The following is a 20,264-nucleotide window of genomic DNA, read 5'->3' on the forward strand; positions in this document are numbered from 1 at the left end:
TTTGATCCGTTTTTTTCCATCAAGAGGCTTCAACTGAACACACATTTGGAATGTGCAATTATCAGTTAAGCTATTTGAGGTCAAAAGTGCGCCCAGCAGCTAAGTTCAATTTGCCAATTCACACCTTTTAATATATTCACATTATCAGAAAGTAACTAGAAAATTTCTGAAGAAATTTAGACGGGGCCTGCCTCTTGGTGCGTGCTTCTCCGACCAGAGCCCCAGGTTCAGGGGCTGTTAAATTTAGCTTGCATCAGGTTTCAGGGTGGAAGGCAAAGACATCCACGTAGATCTGTTCTTGTTTCACTTGTATTGCTATTGCTGTGCAATTGTATTCCATGCCTCCTTGCATTGCCATGGCAGATCCCAATAAATATACATAATAAACAATCCAGTTTAGACATGGATAATAATAGGTGACTCTTTGCAATAGCATTGGAGGCAGTGAAGCAAGCCCATTCACTCCTCTCCCTCTATTGCTATGGCAAGCCCCAACTAAGGAATGTTGAGGCTTTCATTTTGTAAAGATCTGTAAATTTTATTTTGAAAGGATAAAGAAGACCAATTTCCATTACTGAGTCCCAGCAGTAATGTAAAGATTAATGCTGCAATTATCACTGTGTGAAATTTGAATACTTTTATTTTGTAAAGTATGTCTAGGTCGTCTTTTGAAAGTCCTGCATTGTTGTCCTTTCAAGTCTGAGTTAGTTCCGTTAGTTATATATACCTTCTGGCTATTCTAAAATCATTATGTATGCTATTATCAGCTTAAAAATTACTAGTAACTCTGGAAGACTGAGGCTTTTATTTTGAAAGTTTCAGTAAGCCTTATTTTAAAAGGGCCAACATAGTCCCATTTTCAACACTTGATGGGCTCCAAAAGTAGTTTGAAGCCCAGTCCTGCAATGATCTATAGTTTAAAATGTAAAGGCTTTTATTTATATATATACATATTTATTTATATATATATACACACACACACACACACACACACACACATATATATATATATATATATATATATATGTGTGTGTGTGTGTGTGCCATGGGCCAGTGCTCGCTGTGGAATGAATAAAACCCAACGTGAACAAACATTTTATTAAAGGTATTACTGCTACAGTCAGTCAGTCCGTGCGGGGCACCGCTGCACTCTGAAGGAACGCTCGGTTACACCGCTATCAGTCGGTGGTGGGCACTGACTGCATCCAGCAGCAGTAATAATTTCAATAAAATATTGATCCACACTGGGTTTCCTTCGGGCTCGGGCCCATAATTAAAGTCTGGTGATCGAGCTCGGTTCGGGCTTTTTACGTCCGTGGGCCCGGCCCGGGTCGGGTCGAGCTGGATTCACTGAGCCCAATCTATACTCCTGAGTACTGCTAATGTGGGCACACATTTATACACATTAACTAGACTGAACTGCATGGCGTTATTTAAAAGTTTTAGGCCTATAAAATGACCCTCCATCATCATCCCGAGGCTATTTGCGCCAGGACGCCATCTTCTCGCTGTGCTGGCCTATTTAATGCCTGAAGTAAATATAGCGAGGGCAAAATATAAAGATTTTGAAACCAATGATAGTGAAAAACCGGTATTTTTGTAATATCTAAATACATAGATCAGACATGGCGTACTTCAACAGTTATTAATGATGAGGGGAACAGGCAACAACAACACTGACCAACAACAAGGACCAACGACATGAACCAACAGCATGGATCAACAGCAGAGAGCAATTACATTGACCAATCACAGAAGTTACAGACGTGCAAACAACTACATCAACCAACAACAGGGGGCAACAGCGTCATAAAACAAATGCAAGGTGTACTCCAGTTAACTGGAAATGAATTGGCAAGATTGCAGTGAGTAATAACCACAGCAGCAGCTACATACATACACATATGCAACACCTATGTGCAACATATGCATCAAACACATATGCAACATAGACATATCCATACAGCAACAACACGTGGCAAAAACATCAAGATAATAGACATCAACCAAAGACACATAGCAACAACATAGACCAACAGCATCTGCACATATTACATGTACTTAATTTTGACACAAATGGAACCCCATACTTCTGAAACTAGCATTTTTCTCCCAAGCAAGCTGCACCCAAAGTCCTTGCAAAATCTTTTGCTCTTACTGCATGCTAAATATATGGATTACTTAACATGCACATTAGTAATAATTATAAGTATTTTCTTTCTTAGTAATAGATTTAAACTTATATTTTGATGTGAGTTAGGTCTTGTGCCATTGGTAATCTTTGCACATGCACGCTTGTCAGTCATACTAGGTTATAGATACATGACAGGGCTTTGAGATCTAAAACATTTAATGAGCTACATAGAGGGTTGTATAATATTTTGCAAATGTTGTTGGTCAATTTAAATGGACATTTAAAAAGTCACTTTAATAACCATTTAACTGAACTGGATTATTGATCAAGAGTAGAACAAAGTTCATCAACAGTTGACTAACTTTCTGGCCAATCTTGGGCTTAGAGGCGGGGGATAGAATAAATGCAAGATGATACATATGCGCTTCAGTTCCTCGGAGGAGAAAAAGAGGTTGGCTCAGACTTTTTTCAGCAGGCAAGAGAGCATTTTGCAAACATGGTGTCTCTGAAACCTCCGTCTTTGATGCCGGTGACCCTCGCCGAGGCGCTGCTCATTCTGAGCTGCCTGGCTGTCGCTCTCCTCGCCTTCCTGCTGGTGCGCCAGCTCGTCAAGCAGAGGAGACCCCCTGGGTTTCCTCCCGGTCCATCTCCCATCCCTATCATAGGAAACATTTTTTCTCTCGCCACTGAGCCGCACGTCTTTCTCAAGAAGCAAAGCGAAGTTCACGGGCAGGTAAGACTCGAACTCCCTGGAGCGCATTGTGCTTATTAAGGCGCGCCGCTTGGAAACCGTGCAGGGCATGACCCTCCGCACATTCGAGCATGCACACTGTTGGAATTAGTTTTGAAACGAACAAAAGAGACTCGCCCTACCATTTGGCAGACTGGAGTATTTGATTGGAGGAGGACGGCTGGCAAATCAGGAGCTCCGAGAAATGAAAATATCCTCTCAAGAAGCCACATAGACATCTTTTGAGCAATGCAGGATTGAAAAAATATATATATCAGAAAATACATGCATATTTTGATATGAATAGCAATTTACCAAATGAAAAAAAAAAAGTGCAGTCAGTTAATTTAGGCCTTTTTAAGTGATAATAAATGTGTGACAGGACATAAAATTGACTGCATCTTCCTCTTTGTTTTGCAGATTTTCAGTCTAGACCTGGGAGGCATCATGACAGTGGTATTAAACGGTTATGACTGTGTGAAGGAATGCCTTTATCATCAGAGTGAGGTTTTTGCTGATCGACCTTCTTTGCCTTTATTCAAAAAAATGACCAAAATGGGTGGTAAGCTGCTAGTTTATGTTTCACAAACACAAGCTCATAATCTGGGACACTAGTTGGATTTTAAGCGATGTAGTTCATTTGGTTTTATTTCTTCTTTTCAAAGGTCTTCTAAACTGTAAATATGGAAAAGGCTGGATTGACCATCGCAAGCTGGCTTGCAACTCTTTCCGTTACTATGGCAGTAGCCAGAAACTGTTTGAGAGAAGAATAACAGAGGAATGCATGTTCTTTGTTGATGCAATTGACAAACACAAGGGAAGACCCTTCAACCCCAAACACCTTGTGACCAACGCCGTGTCAAACATCACCAATCTGATTATTTTTGGCCAGCGTTTTACTTACGATGATAGGAACTTCCAACACATGATCGAGATCTTCAGTGAGAATGTGGAGTTGGCTGTCAGTGGCTGGGCTCTCCTATACAACGCCTTCCCTTGGATTGAATATTTGCCCTTTGGGAAACACCAGAAACTGTTCCGCAATGCTGTTGAGGTGTATGACTTCCTGCAGGAGGTCATAACAGGATTTTCTCATGGTAGGGTGCCCCATTCACCACGCCACTATGTTGATGCATATTTAGATGAGTTGGAGCAGAACACAGGAGATCCCAGGACTTCTTTTACTTATGAGAACCTCATCTACTCAGTGGGAGAGCTCATTATCGCAGGCACGGAGACCACGACCAACACCCTGCGTTGGGCTATGTTGTACATGGCCCTCTACCCAAACATACAAGGTAAGTGCAGGATGTACCGTCATCAAAACAGAACTTAGTTTGACCAAAATGCATTTCTCTGTTTTGAATAAATGACTAATTGTCCCTGTTTTGCTGTGCAAAGAGAGGGTGCACAGGGAGATCGACAGTGTTCTGACTCATGGGAGTCCACCTTCTCTTGAGAACAAGCATAGGATGCCCTACGTGGAGGCCGTTCTGCATGAGGTCCTTCGCCTCTGCAACATTGTGCCTCTTGGTATCTTCCGAGCCACCTCCCAAGATGCAAAAGTCAATGGGTACACGATTCCTAAAGGAACCATGGTGATCACAAACCTCTACTCAGTGCACTTTGATGAGAAGTACTGGGATGACCCAGGAGTCTTCTTACCAGAGAGGTTTCTGGACAGCAGTGGCAACTTCATGAGACATGAGGCCTTCCTTCCATTCTCTTTAGGTTAGTGTTTTTGTGCTACTCCTAAAGAATGAAAACTAAACTTTTATAAATGAGATATTCACTAGCTATAGGAACTGTGTCTTTTGTCCTAGGTAGGCTTTTAGAAGTCCTGTTTAAAATACATGTTATGAATTACCCAAGACTTGGGTAAAGTTAATCTAAAACAACAGTAGGGGCCTGAAATCTAATGCTGTCAAGCAATCAACAAAAATAAAAATAAAATAAAAAACTAATTCTTTTTAAGTTCTATCTACAGCACTTTTTTTACATTGAAATTTACTTTAAAAAAGAATATGAAAATTTACAGATATTTGAAACCTATTTATACTTGGAACAAGTGCAGGCAAAATATTAAACACTGAAAGTGGGAAAATGTTTTCTGTTTATTTGTGGGGCTTTTTTTGGTTGGGGGGGTCAAAAAAAATTGGGGCTTCCTCTGCAACAGATGTTCCAAACCTGTACTACCCTGTATGGCTCAGCATTAGTGGTACCAGGCAGACATGTCATGTGTGCTTATGCACTACATAGACTCAAATATCCTGAATTTTCAGCTCTGCATGGCTGAGGGCTCAAATGGTCCTGTGAGAGTCAGGGATTACCAACAAAAACATAAATCAGAAGTAACAGAACAATCCTCATTCCACCCTTATAGAGTTTCACTGATTATTTGCAGGCTAAGATTGTAACTTGCATTTTTATAATCGGTGTTAATTGAAAGCAGTTTTGCAAAGTGTTCCTGCGCCCTGGCCCTGATATAAAGCAGTATTTAATGCAAGTTACACCTAGACGTTTTAGATTTGTCTAATTTAACTGAACTTTCTGTCTTTTTCTACCTATTCTTCAAAACTTTAAACATGTTTTTATTTTATTTTTTTTCATGTGAAAGTAAGAATATCATTTTTATGAGCGAATGTTGTTTCTGATAATTTTATGTTTTTATTCAGTTGTAGTTAGTCTTTAAAATTTGAATACATCATAGTAATTTATTTCACTTTATTTTATTTTTTGGGGAGTACATTCATTACCAAGTTCAACATTTTGTTTTAACAATTGTTGGCACAATAAAAGTCGAATATTTTCTTTAGCCATGAATCTGTCCCGCTCATTCTGCAGTCTTGTTGCCGAATATTGATTATATATCTGCTCTTTGCCTTATGAATACTTGTGTAGCCTGCACGTTATCTCATCTGTCAGAAACCCACATAATTCCCCTCTGTAGTGTTTTTATAAACTTTCTTTTGTTTATACTTAAGGACATATTAGCCACATGTCCGAATGTTTTGTACATGAGCCTGAGTTGAAATAAACACATTTTGTAATTTTCAGGAAGGCGTCATTGCGTGGGTGAGCAGCTGGCCCGAATGGAAATGTTCCTCTTTTTCACCACATTAATGCAGAGGTTTCAACTTCAATTCTCTCCAGGAACCATTCCAACTGTAACTCCCAAACTTGGAATGACCCTACAGCCCAAACCTTACTCCATTTGTGCTGTCCGTAGGCAGCAAAAGTTTCACTGCTCTGAAGACACTCCTTATCATAAGTAGGTCCGCCAGCTGCAGTGCACAGCATGGCCTGTGCTATCTGTCTTTTAAAATGACTTTTGGTGATCCAGATGCCCCTCAACATCCTAACACAACATTCAGTATATTCTACTGCTACAGATTTTTTTTATGAGCATATCTGCATGTTTGCACAATACTTTTAAACAGCAGGGGAGGTGACAGGTGCTGAAAGGACATCCTGGGAGCACGAGTGGGCAATTGATTTAATTATCTGAGCTCCTGCAACCAGAAAACGAAATGCCTGTGAACCTTGGCGCAGCGATGATGGCTTAGGTCAATGATTAATATTCTGTACACCAATGATGGTTCATAGGACTGATGTTGTAGGACAGCTTTGGGGAGATTAATGACACCAGCTATCCACACAGCCTGTGTCGGGCCAATTGGGACTAACGGACTTTCCAAGAAAGTTCTGAACAGTGCATTGGAATTGGCTGTTGGCCAAGATTTACATCATCTGGACTGACTCTGAACCTTTCTCCAGGGATAGCGCTATTTGGAAAATCTTTCTCCTAGAAAGCAAATGCAACCCTGATGGATTTCTAAAAACTGACTTTGCAACACTGGTTTCTGATAAATGGTGCTCATTAGTACAAATAATGTACTGTGTTCATATGTAAGATTGGTTCATATGTAAGATTGGCAACCATTTATTGGTTGGCAATCCTGGTAGTGTACATGTTTCTTTTTGTGTATTCATAAATTACTATGACAGAAAAAAGTTGCCCTACTTTTTCTTTTACCTGCAGCAACAAAAAAATGCAACCTCAAATGCTTACAGGGTTCACTTTTTTTCACATGAACCTTTGGATTATTAATTTAAGATTTAAACTTCAAACGTTCTGATGCCAGCTGCACAGTGGCGCAGTTGGTAGCACTGTTGCCTTGCAGCAAGAAGGTCCTGGGATCGATTCCCAGCCGAGGGTCTTTCTGCATGGAGTTTGCATGTTCACCCTGTGCATGTGTGGGTTCTCACTGGGTACTCCGGCTTCTTCCCACAGTCCAAAGACATGCCTGTTAGGTTAATTGGTCTCTCTAAATTGCCCTTAGGTGTATGAATGAGTGTGTGCTTGGTTGTTTGTGTGTTGCCCTGCGATGGACTGGCGACCTGTCTAGGGTGTACCCTGCCTCTTGCCCATAGACTGCTGGAGATAGGCACCAGCTCCCCTGTGACCCACTATGGAATAAGTGGTAGAAAATGACTGACTGATGTTCTGATGCAGTGCCATCAGAAACATTTCACAAGAAGAAGCCTGCAGAAAACCTTATCAGGTTCAGGTTGTCTAAGAAGTAGACAACTTGAACCTTGAGGTGAAAAAGTAGCTGTTCAGTGAGTGACTTTCTAAAGTTGAAAACTTAATTTTTGTGTTGTTTAAAATATTAACAGAATTCCCAAACCGTAGTTTGATAAAAAAAAAAAAAAAAATACATTTATAACTTAATACTATTAAGTTAATAGTATGAAAAGAAAACATAAAAGACAACAATATTAATATCAGTTTAAAATTGATTATTCTTTTTAGTGCAGGTAAACCCTGATAGTGGTTTTGCAGCACATGTTCCCAAAAAAGTCTTTCTATGTCCAATCAGAGATAGACTGGAAAGCTAACTAGACCATGATGCATAGCACTACTAATACTGTATAGCTACATGAATTGCAGTAAATTGCCAATTTTTGCAAACTGCTTTTACTTAATTTATGTTCCTTGTCACCAAACACAACTACACTAAGTGTGTCACTAACTCTTGCTCCGCCTTGATACAAACAGCTTAGGGTTAAAGAATTAGACAACATCTAAAAGCTTAGGTTTGACTACAGTGGTCTTCGACTGTACTAATGTGCAGCTGAGTTTTTGAAGCTAAGAAATAAAGCACCTGCACTACCCTGTGTTGTACGTTGTATTTTCATTATTTTACAAAAACCATTCAGAGTGCGTCTGAGTTTATGCCTTAAAGTTAGAGAGGAATTTTCAGCTTTAAGCACACAAGAACATTATCTTTTGATACATGCAGATGCCAACAAAAAATAATATGTAGCATTAGGGAAAGTAATTCAAAATGCCATCTGAAACATAATTTCCTATAATTTTTTTAGGATATTAATTTTCCAATGATTGTGACTGCTTATGTACAAGTTAGTGTTAACATTGCAGCACCGCTAGCTGCTGCAGGATGGTAGAAAAGCAGCACTTGCTCTGGTTATTGCTTGTAAAATGGTGGGACTGCTTATTATCTGTTTGTTTATTGCTATGTGGATACCACTTAGAAAGATAAATATTGTAATTTTCAATATTTGCGTTACCAAGGCTTGCTTTAATATTGGTCAATCACAGTTGCCATAAAAACAGTGTTTTACGCTGTCAGCAATCACCATATAACTAGACATAAATAATGATAAGTCAAAGCATCAGTAGAGCCCAATTGGAGACATACTGTACGAATAGAAAGTATTTTATGGTATTGTTTATTTAGTAAAATATTTCCAAATTTGCTCACAGAGAGACCCTGCGTGCCTCTCCTAAGCTGAGACTGATATCTTTTGACATTAACGTCATATGTTTAACTTTTTTATCCATATTATATTCTTTAGTGGTCCTTTGTTGCTTGTTATACCTCCTCCGAAAATCTTGTTTTAAGATTGAAGTCATGAAATGAAACATGAATAATAAAACAAAAAACATCCAAGACCCCAAAACAATTGCCAAGACACGAATGAATGACTTAACCACCCCTCGACTGTAGTCTCAAAGAAATCCATCACTACAACCTACATTACAGCTCCGCACAGAAATGGTTGCAGTCCAGGAAACACTCCACCTCTGCAGAAGAGAGTGTTTCCAAACTAAAGCTTGCTAAGGACAGCCAGGAGAATGATAAGCCATATTGGCAGTAGGTCCTGAGGCCAGACGAGAAACAACCAGAGCGCTATGACCATACAGACATTGCTTATGTTTGAAGAAAAGAGGGAGAGGCTTATACCCCAAAGAACACTGTCCCAACTGCGAAATATGGTGGTGGCTACAGTTCATCTGGAACTGGGAATCTTGTCCAGCTAAAATTAATCATGAAGACATAAAGGTTTAGAAAACCTAAAGCAGTTAGCAGCAAAACTGGGTGAGGTCATTGCTTTGTGTTCCAACATCACATTAACCCATAAGATACATTTCTGCTGGTGAACTAAAGACGAAGGTTGATGCCAGAAGGTCATCACATTTTTCCAAAGATGAATGGACTGGAATTCCACAGGATACGCGTCAGAGACCTGCCGGAAATTACAAGAAATTACTTTAAACTGATAACCAGCCAAAGGATACACAAATAACCCCTGGCATCAGTGGGCTAAGTTTAACTCTGGTAGCTTTAAGTGTAAAATCATGAAAGTATCAAAAATAAAACTGGGATGTTTAAAAAAGGCTGTGAAAAGCTCTTGGGAAATACTTAGCATTTTTTTAAATACTTTTGTCATTAATATTGGTATTTGGACAAAACAGCTTATTGAGAGTTTGGCTTTGACCCAATTTGGTCAGGGAGTACAAGTTTTGATAGATGTTTGCAGGCCAAATTTGGGGAAAAAATAGTAATTTTAGAAGGAATGGACAAATATTTTTACTGCATATTTCAAGAGCTTGCATTGTGTTTTTAAAAGAGAAGAAACAGTAATTATTAGTCAACAAATATGGTGACACAATGGTAATTTTATGTTTTTTTCTTTTTTCATACACACACAAACTGTTCCTTTTATCCTTTATTTTACTTTCTCAAGCGTTTATACATTTATTACCTTTCGTCTGTACTCTGTCAGCAAGTAAAACCTAGGTCTGATTCCTTATTTGTGCGCACAATCTTAGCCAATAAAGCTCATTCTGAGTTTTAATGCTGGCTACACAGTTGTATGCGTCACACAGCAAATCTTTTTTACTTTGTAGCTCAAAAGCTGAAAAGGTTTAAAAAACTTTTTTTCTACTTTACTGTGTATGCACTTACTTTGTGTTGAAGCAATGACTACATTCCTCAGTCCAGATTCCTTCCAGAAACTGGACATTTAACACTAAGTGTTTCACTTTACTTTCCAGCAAAGGAGGCTCCTAATTGTCCAACATTATACATAATTACTGAATGGGTAAACGTGCAACGAAAGTATGGAAAATAAAACTGAGAATTTGCTGTTTGTCATTAGAAACGGTCTGCTTTACTTTACCAAGACCAGAAGGACCCATTGTTACGATGGTTGGTTAGTCCCCTGCTCAGGACCGGCTTGGGTCTTATTCCAAATATGCTGCCCACAACCTCTTGAAAGGGAGTATCTTAAGGGAAAATTCATGTGGGTGTACAGTGGGGTGGTTCTTGGCTACTTGTTTGGTTCTTCTTAGGTGGGGTGGAACAAAAACAACAAAACACTGTTTAGTGTGGATTCACAGACACCCATAAAAATCCAAATAAAATAAAACAAAATCAATGAGGACAGCTGATACTTCAGGGATGGGGTTTTATGGCATCTATAAATAACAACATAAATCGGCTGTCCCACATTAAAGATACGGGTGAATGGTTACATTAGACAAACGTACGTATACTGATGCTACATAAGGATAACAACTGTTCATAGATGTATTTATGGCACAATCACAGAGGACTCTGTGGTTTGATAGACTGCACAGTGAGAAGCCAACAACCATTTACAACTTAATGAGCCAGAATGTCAGGTCAGGAGCTATCACGGCTTTATGATCCAGCTCGGGTCCATGTGAGAAAACTAAAGACGGGCTCGTCAGAACTCTCGCCTCCGTCACTACCACTTGGATCCGAGTCAAATGTGTTGCTCTTTCCCAATCAGCATTAGAGCCAGGAGAAATGAGAAAGATCAGCTCGTCAGCCCACAAATGACAGAATGCAGGTTAAGTTTGGCACTAGTTGGATCCAGCAATACAACAGTGTGAGAGTTCATGGAGGAGACAAGAGTGGTTATGGTACAGAACAGGGAGGGAGCTGTGGGGCGGAAACTAAGTGAAAAAATAAAACCCTGCCTCCTCCACAGTTTCACATTTAGAAAAAGATACTCTGGAAACACAAAAAAGTCAGAATTACTGGATGCACAACATGTCAGCTTCGTGTAGAAAACAGATGCATTCATTTGATTATTTCAAAAATATATATTTATATGCACACATTCTTTTGTACAGTGGCTAAACACTTGTTTGGTATTAAAATGTGCACAACGGTATTTATTTATCGGTCATTAAATATTACTCAGCTTACACTGCTTGCTTAACATTTTCCGCAGCGATTATGAGTTAATAAGGTGATAAAAGACCTAGGTAACAATTCTGCCTTCCCTTTGATAAAATATCTTATTAAGTGGAATGCCAAGAGTTTAGACAGAAATTTAAAAACAAATTGAGAATGAATATGTTTTTAACCTGCCTTGTGACACGTCATATTATATATGTGTGTATATAAACAAAACCAGAGACATAAAACCCAGCATCCCTTCTTTACACACTGGCTGAGTTATGGGTTTGGATAAAAGTCTTTAAAAAGAGGAACATTTATGTCTATTAGTTGAGAAAAAAAAATCTGCTAGCCTCAGTAATGTCAAATAAAAAACCTAATATATTATTAGAGAACTGCAAAACTGATTGCTATGGTGCTGCAGAAAAGACATTTGCAGTCTGATGACAATCATGATTAACTTTTTCTCCAGTGAGATTGTAGAAAGATTTAGCAAACAGCGTATGAATTATATCAAGAGACAGAACATACTGCATGCCCCTCTACCACAGAAGATTTCATTTGCTTGAGTTTGTTTGTCAAGTTGTTCATCAAGAGATTACGAACTACTTCCACACCCCGATTTTTTAATTTCTTTCGTTTTTAAAGTGTATTTCATATCAATGACATAAATCCTTGAAAAATAATTAATCAACTTTGCATGAATCCTGAGTAACCTTTAAAAAAATACTTGTAATCAAAAAAATAAAAGGAACATGAAGAATCCGTTCACTGAATCAGCACTCCTGATCTGAATGCAACACGTCAAAACGCCAGAGGACATTTTACTGATTTGAAATCAAACATTGCTAAAATGACACACAAGGACACACAAATTACACACTAACATGTTTAAAAATGTGCTCTCTTTCTCCCTGCTCATTCTCTCTGTCACATTCCGGTCAGAAATAGTCACACTCAAACAAAACAAAAGGACAGAGAGTTAAAGGAGGTGGGGGGATAGTAGGGTGGTACACATGAATAAAAGCATCAAAAACGATGCAGATATAATGCTATTAATCAGTCAACATTTCAATAACGTCTCTGTGACTGAGTCTGATACAGTGTTTCGTGTCACCAGCAAGGAGAGGAAACTTCTCAAGCCAAAACTCTGGGCCAAAATGGACTTAGTAAAGTTTCAGATAGGCACAATAGTTTATATATATATATATATATATATATATATATATATATGTATATATATATATATATATATAATGTATATATATATATATATATATATATATATATATATATATAAATTCTAAAATATACTTGACACTGAGGCTGAAAGACTTTCAGTCTCCTGTCTTCCCATAGTTGGACTGTTCACTTTGGTAAGGGCTAAGGACACCACCTGCTTCAGTACTTTTCCTCTACCTTTCATTTCATTTTTAAATAAACAGAAACTATTTTGTACCTAAAGGAGGTGTTAAGTGTTAAGCGCTTTGCATTCAAGGCAGCATCACAGCCAATTCACCATGGAGGAAAAGATAATGCTGGACCCCCGTCCTCAGTCCTCTTTTGCACCTTAACCCATGGTTCTGCTGCTTTTATGTCTGTTTGCACTTGACTCTCCATGGGATGAAAGTGCATAGGGGTTGGGCCCCTACCGTTGCAGTAAGGATCCGCTCACAGTAGTAAGGCCTTTTTGTTTCTGAAAACGAAGTGACTGCTTTAACATTTGAGTGTCTGCACAGTGAATTTTTAATGTGGTTGTTCGGGATAGAGCAGGAACAAAGTATGTTTTATGTGCATTTATTGACTGTCTGTGTCAGTAAAAGGCAAATGGTTGAGGAACTTATGTCCTTTTCCTTTTTCGTGACGCTCTGCACATTAACTTTGCCCTCTTGCTACTGACGCTCCTCTCCCTCCTCTTCCTCCTGGATGACCTGGATGTCATCTGACGGGGAGGTGGACAAGCTGTCCGGCTGCTGCTGTTTGCCTAGCTCTCTGCTCTTGTCCTCTTCCTCGATAATCTTCTTCCACACCTTGTGGTTCTCCGCCAGGTGCTGCATGATACAGCTGAACAACCTGCGGGGACCTTTTGTCCTTCCTGCAAATGAGTAACAGGGAAACATTTGTTAAGGAATATCCAGCCTGATGGGACTGAAAATGCAATGCCCTTAAATTTGACCAGCAAATAGTTTATTTTGTAACTCATAAGTTCTTCAATGACTTGCAGGCAATAAAAAAACAGATTGAAGACTAGCCCTACACCACACAAGGTTAAACTACGTATGCTTTATCACAATGGACCATCCTAGCATCTCAATACCTTTTCAGAATATTTTGCAAAAGCCAATCTGAAGAGGTCACACCTTGAAGAACTTTTCACATTTTTTAACAGTAAAACCACAAACTTCAATTGTAAGGAAAATGTGTCTTTCTTGAGGCTGACATCTAACCTCGGGTAGACTGGATGGAGAGCATCTTTGAACACCAGTTTTCAAATCTTGCCAGAGATTCACAACAGGATTTAGAGGTGCATTTACACTGGGCAGTTCTAACACATGAGTATGCTTTGACTTAAACCATTCTATTGTAACTCTATGTTTAGGGTCATTGTCCTGCTGGAAGGTAAACCTCTGTCCCAGTCCCAGTCCCAGTCTTCGGTTTTTTCCAGCTTCATTTCTATGAGGATTGCTCTATATTTTGAGCCATCCATCTTAGCTTTCCTGTCCCGGCTGAAGAAAAGCACTCCCACAGCATGATGCTGCCACTACCATGTGTTAGTATTCCACACACATTGCTTTGCAAGAATGCTATAAGGTTTGGTTAGATCAGTTTGGTCGGATCTTACTAGAGAACCCTTTTCCACATAGTTGCTGTGCCCCTTTAAGGTTTGTGGCAACTTCAGTTATTTTTCTGAAGTCTATGGAAAATAACAGGCAATAAAAACCAAATAAATACTCCCAATGCTAAAATAAACAAACATAGAAGCAAATAGATAAAATGTCTGTTTTATGCAATGTTAGATTTACATGGATTAACAATGACTGAACACCAGGTGGCGCTTATAAAGTAGACGGTTACAAAGTCCAAAAGAAGGACATTTTTCTCACTGCTGATCAGTAAGTAGCAGGTGGGCCTTCAAGATCCTCCATGTCAATGTCAGAAATACTTGCATTGCTTTGGTGTGGAGAGCTTAGATACTATCTCAGTTTACTCAGTTTTAGTGGTGGTACTGAAAAGCAAGAGTAGTAGCCATAAATGCAAAAATATTCTGTAAATGCATAAATGGAATTGTGAAAGTTAGACAAATATAGCTGCCTACTTCAAATGCTGGATAAGCATGCAGCTGCCTCTCAAGTAAGTTAAATAAGCATTAAAGAACTGTGACTTTTAAATCTAACCTGTTGCCAAATCATTCTCTAGTTCATCTTCCTCATCTTCATCTTCATCTGTGTCCTCCTGTGCTTCGTCATCTTCTTCATCTGATTCTGATTCATTAACCCAGTGGCCAGGAAGCAGACCAGCAGCGTCATAGGAGTTACACAGTGGTCCCACAATATGGGTGATGAAAGACTCCTGCAGCTTGGCTAGCTGAGGTGCAGAGCGGTCCATGAAGGGGCTGATGGGTAATCCCAACTTTGCTTCTTCATCTCCCTGCAGATAACAAAACTTCAGTTAAAAACAGCTTCAATGAGACACCTGATGACTTTTATTACAGGGTACTGTGAAAGCTGATTAAAAGTTAGCTCCGTCCATCAAGAGTATGAAATCCAACAAAGGGTAATAAAGGTGACAGATTTGAAAAAGGCTTGAGAGGGATTAAGAGATAGCACTAACTGTCTCATTTAGTTTCTCTTATTTGAATTCTGTACTTGCTCCTATTCATTGTAGTAATATTGACATTTTAATAATGACGTCCCTCAAAGGGTTGATTCAGCAAAAATTTAAGTAGTAATGGGATGAGCGTGGGTGTACTCTCACGGATGAAAACAATAATATTACTCCAAATTAACCAAAGGTTTAAATGATAAGCAAAATGCAAAAATAAAAATAAAAAATTATAGCATTTTCTGTTACTTTTGCACAATTACAGGAAACAGTACCAGGACCAAATATATCATGCTTGTGAATATACATTCATTCCTACATATCCACCCAGGAACACAGTCTAAAAGTCTACCATTATAGAAAATAAGTGGCATAACAATCAATTATTTTAGTGTTCATTCAGTGCAAAAACTATAATTTCTGATGTACAAGTATGTAATACAGAACTTTTATTGTAAAATATTTATCCACCAATAGAACTGTGGAGTCAAGTTTATGAACATCACCTAAAGCTTTATTGTGCAAAGCAGAAAACTCTTTGGAAAAGGAAAATGTTGCATGTTCCATAAGCTTTAAGTAACCCCTATTATCTTGACATTATTGTCTCACATTTAACATTTGCATGCATGAAATGCAGATAAGAAAAACGCAATGTAGAAAATCGATCTTGTAACTCTCTCAGCCAGGTCTGAGGGATGGATCTTTTTTTCACATTTAGTTGTTCTTTTAGACTTGTACTCGACATCTTCCGCTTCATCCGAGTACCGGGTCGCGGGGCAGCAGACTCGGCAGAGACACCCAGACATCCCTCTCCCTAGACACCTCCTCCAGCCGAGAGTACATAGTCCCTCCAGCGTGTCCTGGGCCGTCCCCTGGGCTTCCTCCCGGTGGGACGTGCCTGGAACACCTCCCAAAAAAGGCATCCAGGAGGCATTAGGTATACATGCCTGAGCCACCTCAACTGGCTCCTCTCGATGTGGAGGAGCAGCGGCTCTACTCCGAGCCCCTCCCGGATGGCCGAGCTCCTCACCCTATCTCTAAGGGAGTGCCCGGCCACCCTACGGAGGAAGCTCATTTCAGCCGCTTGTATCCGGGATCTCGTTCTTTCGGTCATGACCCAAAGTTCATGGTTGTAGGTGAGGGTAGGAACGTAGACCAACTGGTAAATGGAGAGCTTTGCTTTTCGGCTCAGCTCTCTCTTCACCACAATGGACCGGCGCAGCGTCCCCATTACTGTAGACAGACCTATCCATCTGTGGATCTCCTGTTCCATTCTCCCCTCACTTGTGAACAAGACCCCAAGATGCTTGAACTCATCCACTTGAGGCAGGAACTCCCCTCTAACCTGAAGAGGACAAGCAACCCTTTTCCGGTCGAGAACCATGGCCTCGGACTTGGAGGAGCTGATCTTCATCCCAGCCTGTAGATCCCCCTGTAGTTGGAACACACCCTCTGGTCACCCTTCTTATAAAGGGGGACCACCACCCCAGTCTGCCAGACCAGAGGCACTGTCCCCGACCGCCACGCAATGTTGAAGAGGCGTGTCAACCATGACAGCCCCACAACATCCAGAGACTTGAGGTACTCAGGGTGGATCTCATTCACCCCCAAAGCCCTGCCACCGTGGAGCTTTTTAACCACCTCGGTGACTTCAGCCTGGGTGATGAAAGAGTTCAACCCCGAGTCCCCAGCCTCTGTTTCCACCAGGGAATGCGTGATGGCAGGATTGAGGAGATCCTCGAAGTACTCCTTCCACCCCCGAATAATGTCCCCAGATGAGGTCAGCAGTTCCCCACCCACACTGTAAACAGTGCTGGCGAAGCACTGCTTCCCCCTCCTGTGGCGCCAGATGGTTTGCCAGAATCGCTTCAAGGCCAACCGGTAGTTCTTCTCCTCACCGAACTCCTCCCAGGCCCAAGTTTTTGCCTCTGCTACAGCAAGGGACACGGCACGCTTGGCCTCACGGTACCCGTCAGCCGCCTCAGGAGTCCCACAAGCCAACCACAGCCGATAGGACTCCTTCTTCAGCTTGACAGCTTTACTGCCGGTGTCCACCACCGGGTTCAGGGATCGCCGCCGCAACAGGCACCACAGACCTTATAGCCTCAGCTACGGGCAGCAGCATTGACAATAGGTATGGAGAACATGGTCCACTTGGACTCTATGTCTCCAACATTCCCCAGAATCTGGTCAAAGCTCTCCCAGATGTGGGTTCTTTTACACCTTTTGAAAAAAATTAAAAATGCACCATAAAGTCAAAACAGCAACAAGCGGAAGAAATTCTTGGTTTGTAAATGAATTATTATTAATAACAATCGTAACAGTTCTTAATTTGTGGTTGCTTAACAATATCTGTAAGATATTGCTTAAAAAAAAGCTATAAAATCTGGTAAAAGACATCTACCTATATGTACACTCACCATTTACTTCATAAAGTGTTAACCCAAATAGCTAATCAGCCAATCAAACAGCAGCAACTATATGCATTTAGGCACCTTGGTGAAGACAACTTACCAAGCATCAGAACTAGAAAGAAAGGGGATTTAGGTGTCTTTGAAAATGGCATGGTAGTTAATGGGCTGGTCTGAGAATTTGATAAACAGCTGATTTACTAAGTGTTTGACGTATAATTATCTCTGGTTTAAAGAAGAAAAAAGAATCCAATGAACATGTTGACGCCTGGGGAGGCAGACTGGTTTAGTAGCTAGAATAACCACTAATTAGAACCGCGATATGCAGAATACCATCTCTGAAAGAACAACATGCTCAACCTTGAAACAGATTAACTATAGCAGCAGAAGAACACAATGGGTGACACTCCTGTCAGCTAAGAACAAGAAACTGACTCCATAATTAGCAAACAGTAACAGACTGGAAATATGTTGCCTGGTCTGAGGAGGCTCGATTTCAGCTGCAGTATTCACACTGTAGGGTCTGAATTTGATGCAAATGGCCTTAAAGTATGGCTCCATACTGCCTAGCAGCAATGGTTCAGGCTGTTGGTGGTTGTGTAATGGTGCAGGTGATATATTCTAGCTACACTGAGTCCTTTGGTAGCAATTAAAGGTTTTTAAACAGCTCTGCAAACGTCTGTATTGATACTGACCACTGTGTACCTGATGGCAACTTTGACTCAAAACAACTCAAACCGCTTTCTTGAAATTGCCAGTGAGTTCACTGTACTCCAATGGTGTCAACAGTCGCAAAATCCAAAATAGCAGCTTTGGGATGTTATGGAACATGAGAATCTAATACTGGGTGTACAGACATGCCATCAGATAAACATGGACCAAAATCTCTTGAGGAGTGTTTTTGACAACTTGTTGAATCAATGCCACAAAGCAGTTCTAAAGGCAAAAAGGGGGTCCAACATGGTACTAGCAAGGTGTACCTCATAAAGTGCCCTGTGTATACACTCTGGTGTATTAGTGTACCTGCTCATAAAACTCATTAACAATGCCTTCCGTCCACTTGAGGTGCAGGTCTCGGACTTTGGCCGGTCCATTGATGTCTGCCAGCTTGATGCAAACTTGGCACACCAGAAGTCTGTCGTTCTCATTGGTCCAATCAATTCCTGGACTGTTCACATCGTTTACCTATTAGCAAACAAACAAATATGGATGCCTTTTTACTACAACACCGATTTCCAGAAATGAAATGATCAATGATGATGTGATTCATGACCAGTCTGATAATGCACCTTGGTGTTGAACTCAGCCAGAAAATCAAAGTGCTTCTTGAGGTCTGTGGCCAGTATTGCCTCGATGACGAGAAAGCGGAAACGCTTGAATTCAACGTGATCTAGCTTGGCCAGGAAGTTGTACTCGGGCTGCGACAGATAGAGGCTCCAGGCGGATGCAGCATGGTGGTTCTCTAGGACTGAGCGGTCATTGTACAGCACTGCCTGCAATTGACAGGAAAAAAAAAAAACAAGTGAAGAACTGCAGAGTCAGGCAACTCCCAACATTTTGTTAAGAAGTTTCACAATGCGTTTTTTAAGATAATGTATCTGCAAAGAAATAGGAATTTGTGGAGGATTTAAAATAGTAAAAAAATAAATCCATAAATGAGGTAAAAGAACACAAAGATAATTGGTTATGAAAGACAAATCACAGGCATGTCCTTAGTGTAATGATCTGGTTAAAGGCACACACAATGACACACGCAACAATCTCTTGACAGTGGTTGGCCCCACTGTCAGCAATAAACTGGTTCAAGGTCCATCTCCTTTCTTTTGACCTATGTTTCTGACTAAACCGAGACAGTGAGAGTGCTACCAGGTCGGGAAAACACAACATCAAAACTGGGACAAGTGGTTAATTATTCCTGCTCTCATGTGCAATATAGAGAAAGATGATGAGATGAACGGAGCATGTGGGGATTAGCTAATCTTGCATATGACCTACATTCGAAATACATTTGTCTGATGACATAAAAAGACACCAATGTCAAATAGCAGTTGAGCAGAAAGATAGCTCTGCATTATGAAGCACATTAGGAAAAGGGATGGAAGGAAAACCCCTGAAGTTAAAGATTAACCTGTAAAACAAAAGGAAAAATGCACCTGGACAGAAAACGTGCAGCATAATTGTAAAGCAGAACAAAAAGTATACATGGTTTCTAAATTTTAATTTTATTTTTTTTTACAAATACAAATCTGAGAAGTAATGCATTAATGTATATTCTGCATCAATAATTTATTGAGGCTGAATAAACGTTGTTGTAGAAAGTATATTGTAGAACGTTTATTGTAGAACCATCCTTCACTGCAATTACATGTTTCCATGTCTAGAGACTGATATTTGTGTTAATTTGTCTTTGTAAAAAGATTCTGAATACATGATTATTATGCTTTTAAGGCTACGAGCACTTAGCTTGGTCAATGAGCACAACAATTAACATATCCCGCATGTTTCCAACTTCCAACTAGAACATTGTTGAGTGTTGTTTTTATTCCCAGGTCTGAGGTAGATGCAATGCAACATAACCACTGCAAGATGAAGTGTAATGTAGAGCTAAAACTCAGAGACTGTCCCACTCAAATTTAAAAATTAAT

The 20,264-nt window shown here is 40.0% G+C and overlaps 2 protein-coding genes across 2 annotated transcripts in view; one reads left to right on the forward strand and one right to left on the reverse strand.

The window, feature by feature from the left end:
- The first annotated feature begins 1,862 nt into the window (after positions 1–1,862).
- Positions 1,863–6,977, forward strand: LOC124867186 (vitamin D 25-hydroxylase). Its single transcript, XM_047363488.1, has 5 exons — positions 1,863–2,867; positions 3,285–3,426; positions 3,530–4,162; positions 4,266–4,595; positions 5,922–6,977. The coding sequence occupies exons 1-5, from the start codon at positions 2,538–2,540 to the stop codon at positions 6,137–6,139; spliced, it is 1,653 nt and encodes a 550-aa protein (XP_047219444.1). The 5' UTR covers positions 1,863–2,537; the 3' UTR covers positions 6,140–6,977.
- Positions 6,978–10,629: 3,652 nt separating this feature from the next.
- The window catches only part of pde3b (phosphodiesterase 3B), a 72,671-nt gene continuing 63,036 nt past the window's right edge, over positions 10,630–20,264 (reverse strand). The window contains exons 13-16 of the mRNA XM_047363020.1: positions 18,909–19,112; positions 18,643–18,804; positions 14,782–15,034; positions 10,630–13,481 (exon numbers count right to left, since the gene is read on the reverse strand). Of these exons, the coding sequence (XP_047218976.1) occupies positions 13,279–13,481; positions 14,782–15,034; positions 18,643–18,804; positions 18,909–19,112 (822 nt within the window). The 3' untranslated portion in view covers positions 10,630–13,278. The remainder of the gene's footprint in view (positions 13,482–14,781; positions 15,035–18,642; positions 18,805–18,908; positions 19,113–20,264) is intronic.

Source organism: Girardinichthys multiradiatus, chromosome 4 (assembly GCF_021462225.1).
Source record: "Girardinichthys multiradiatus isolate DD_20200921_A chromosome 4, DD_fGirMul_XY1, whole genome shotgun sequence".
NCBI lineage: Eukaryota > Metazoa > Chordata > Actinopteri > Cyprinodontiformes > Goodeidae > Girardinichthys > Girardinichthys multiradiatus.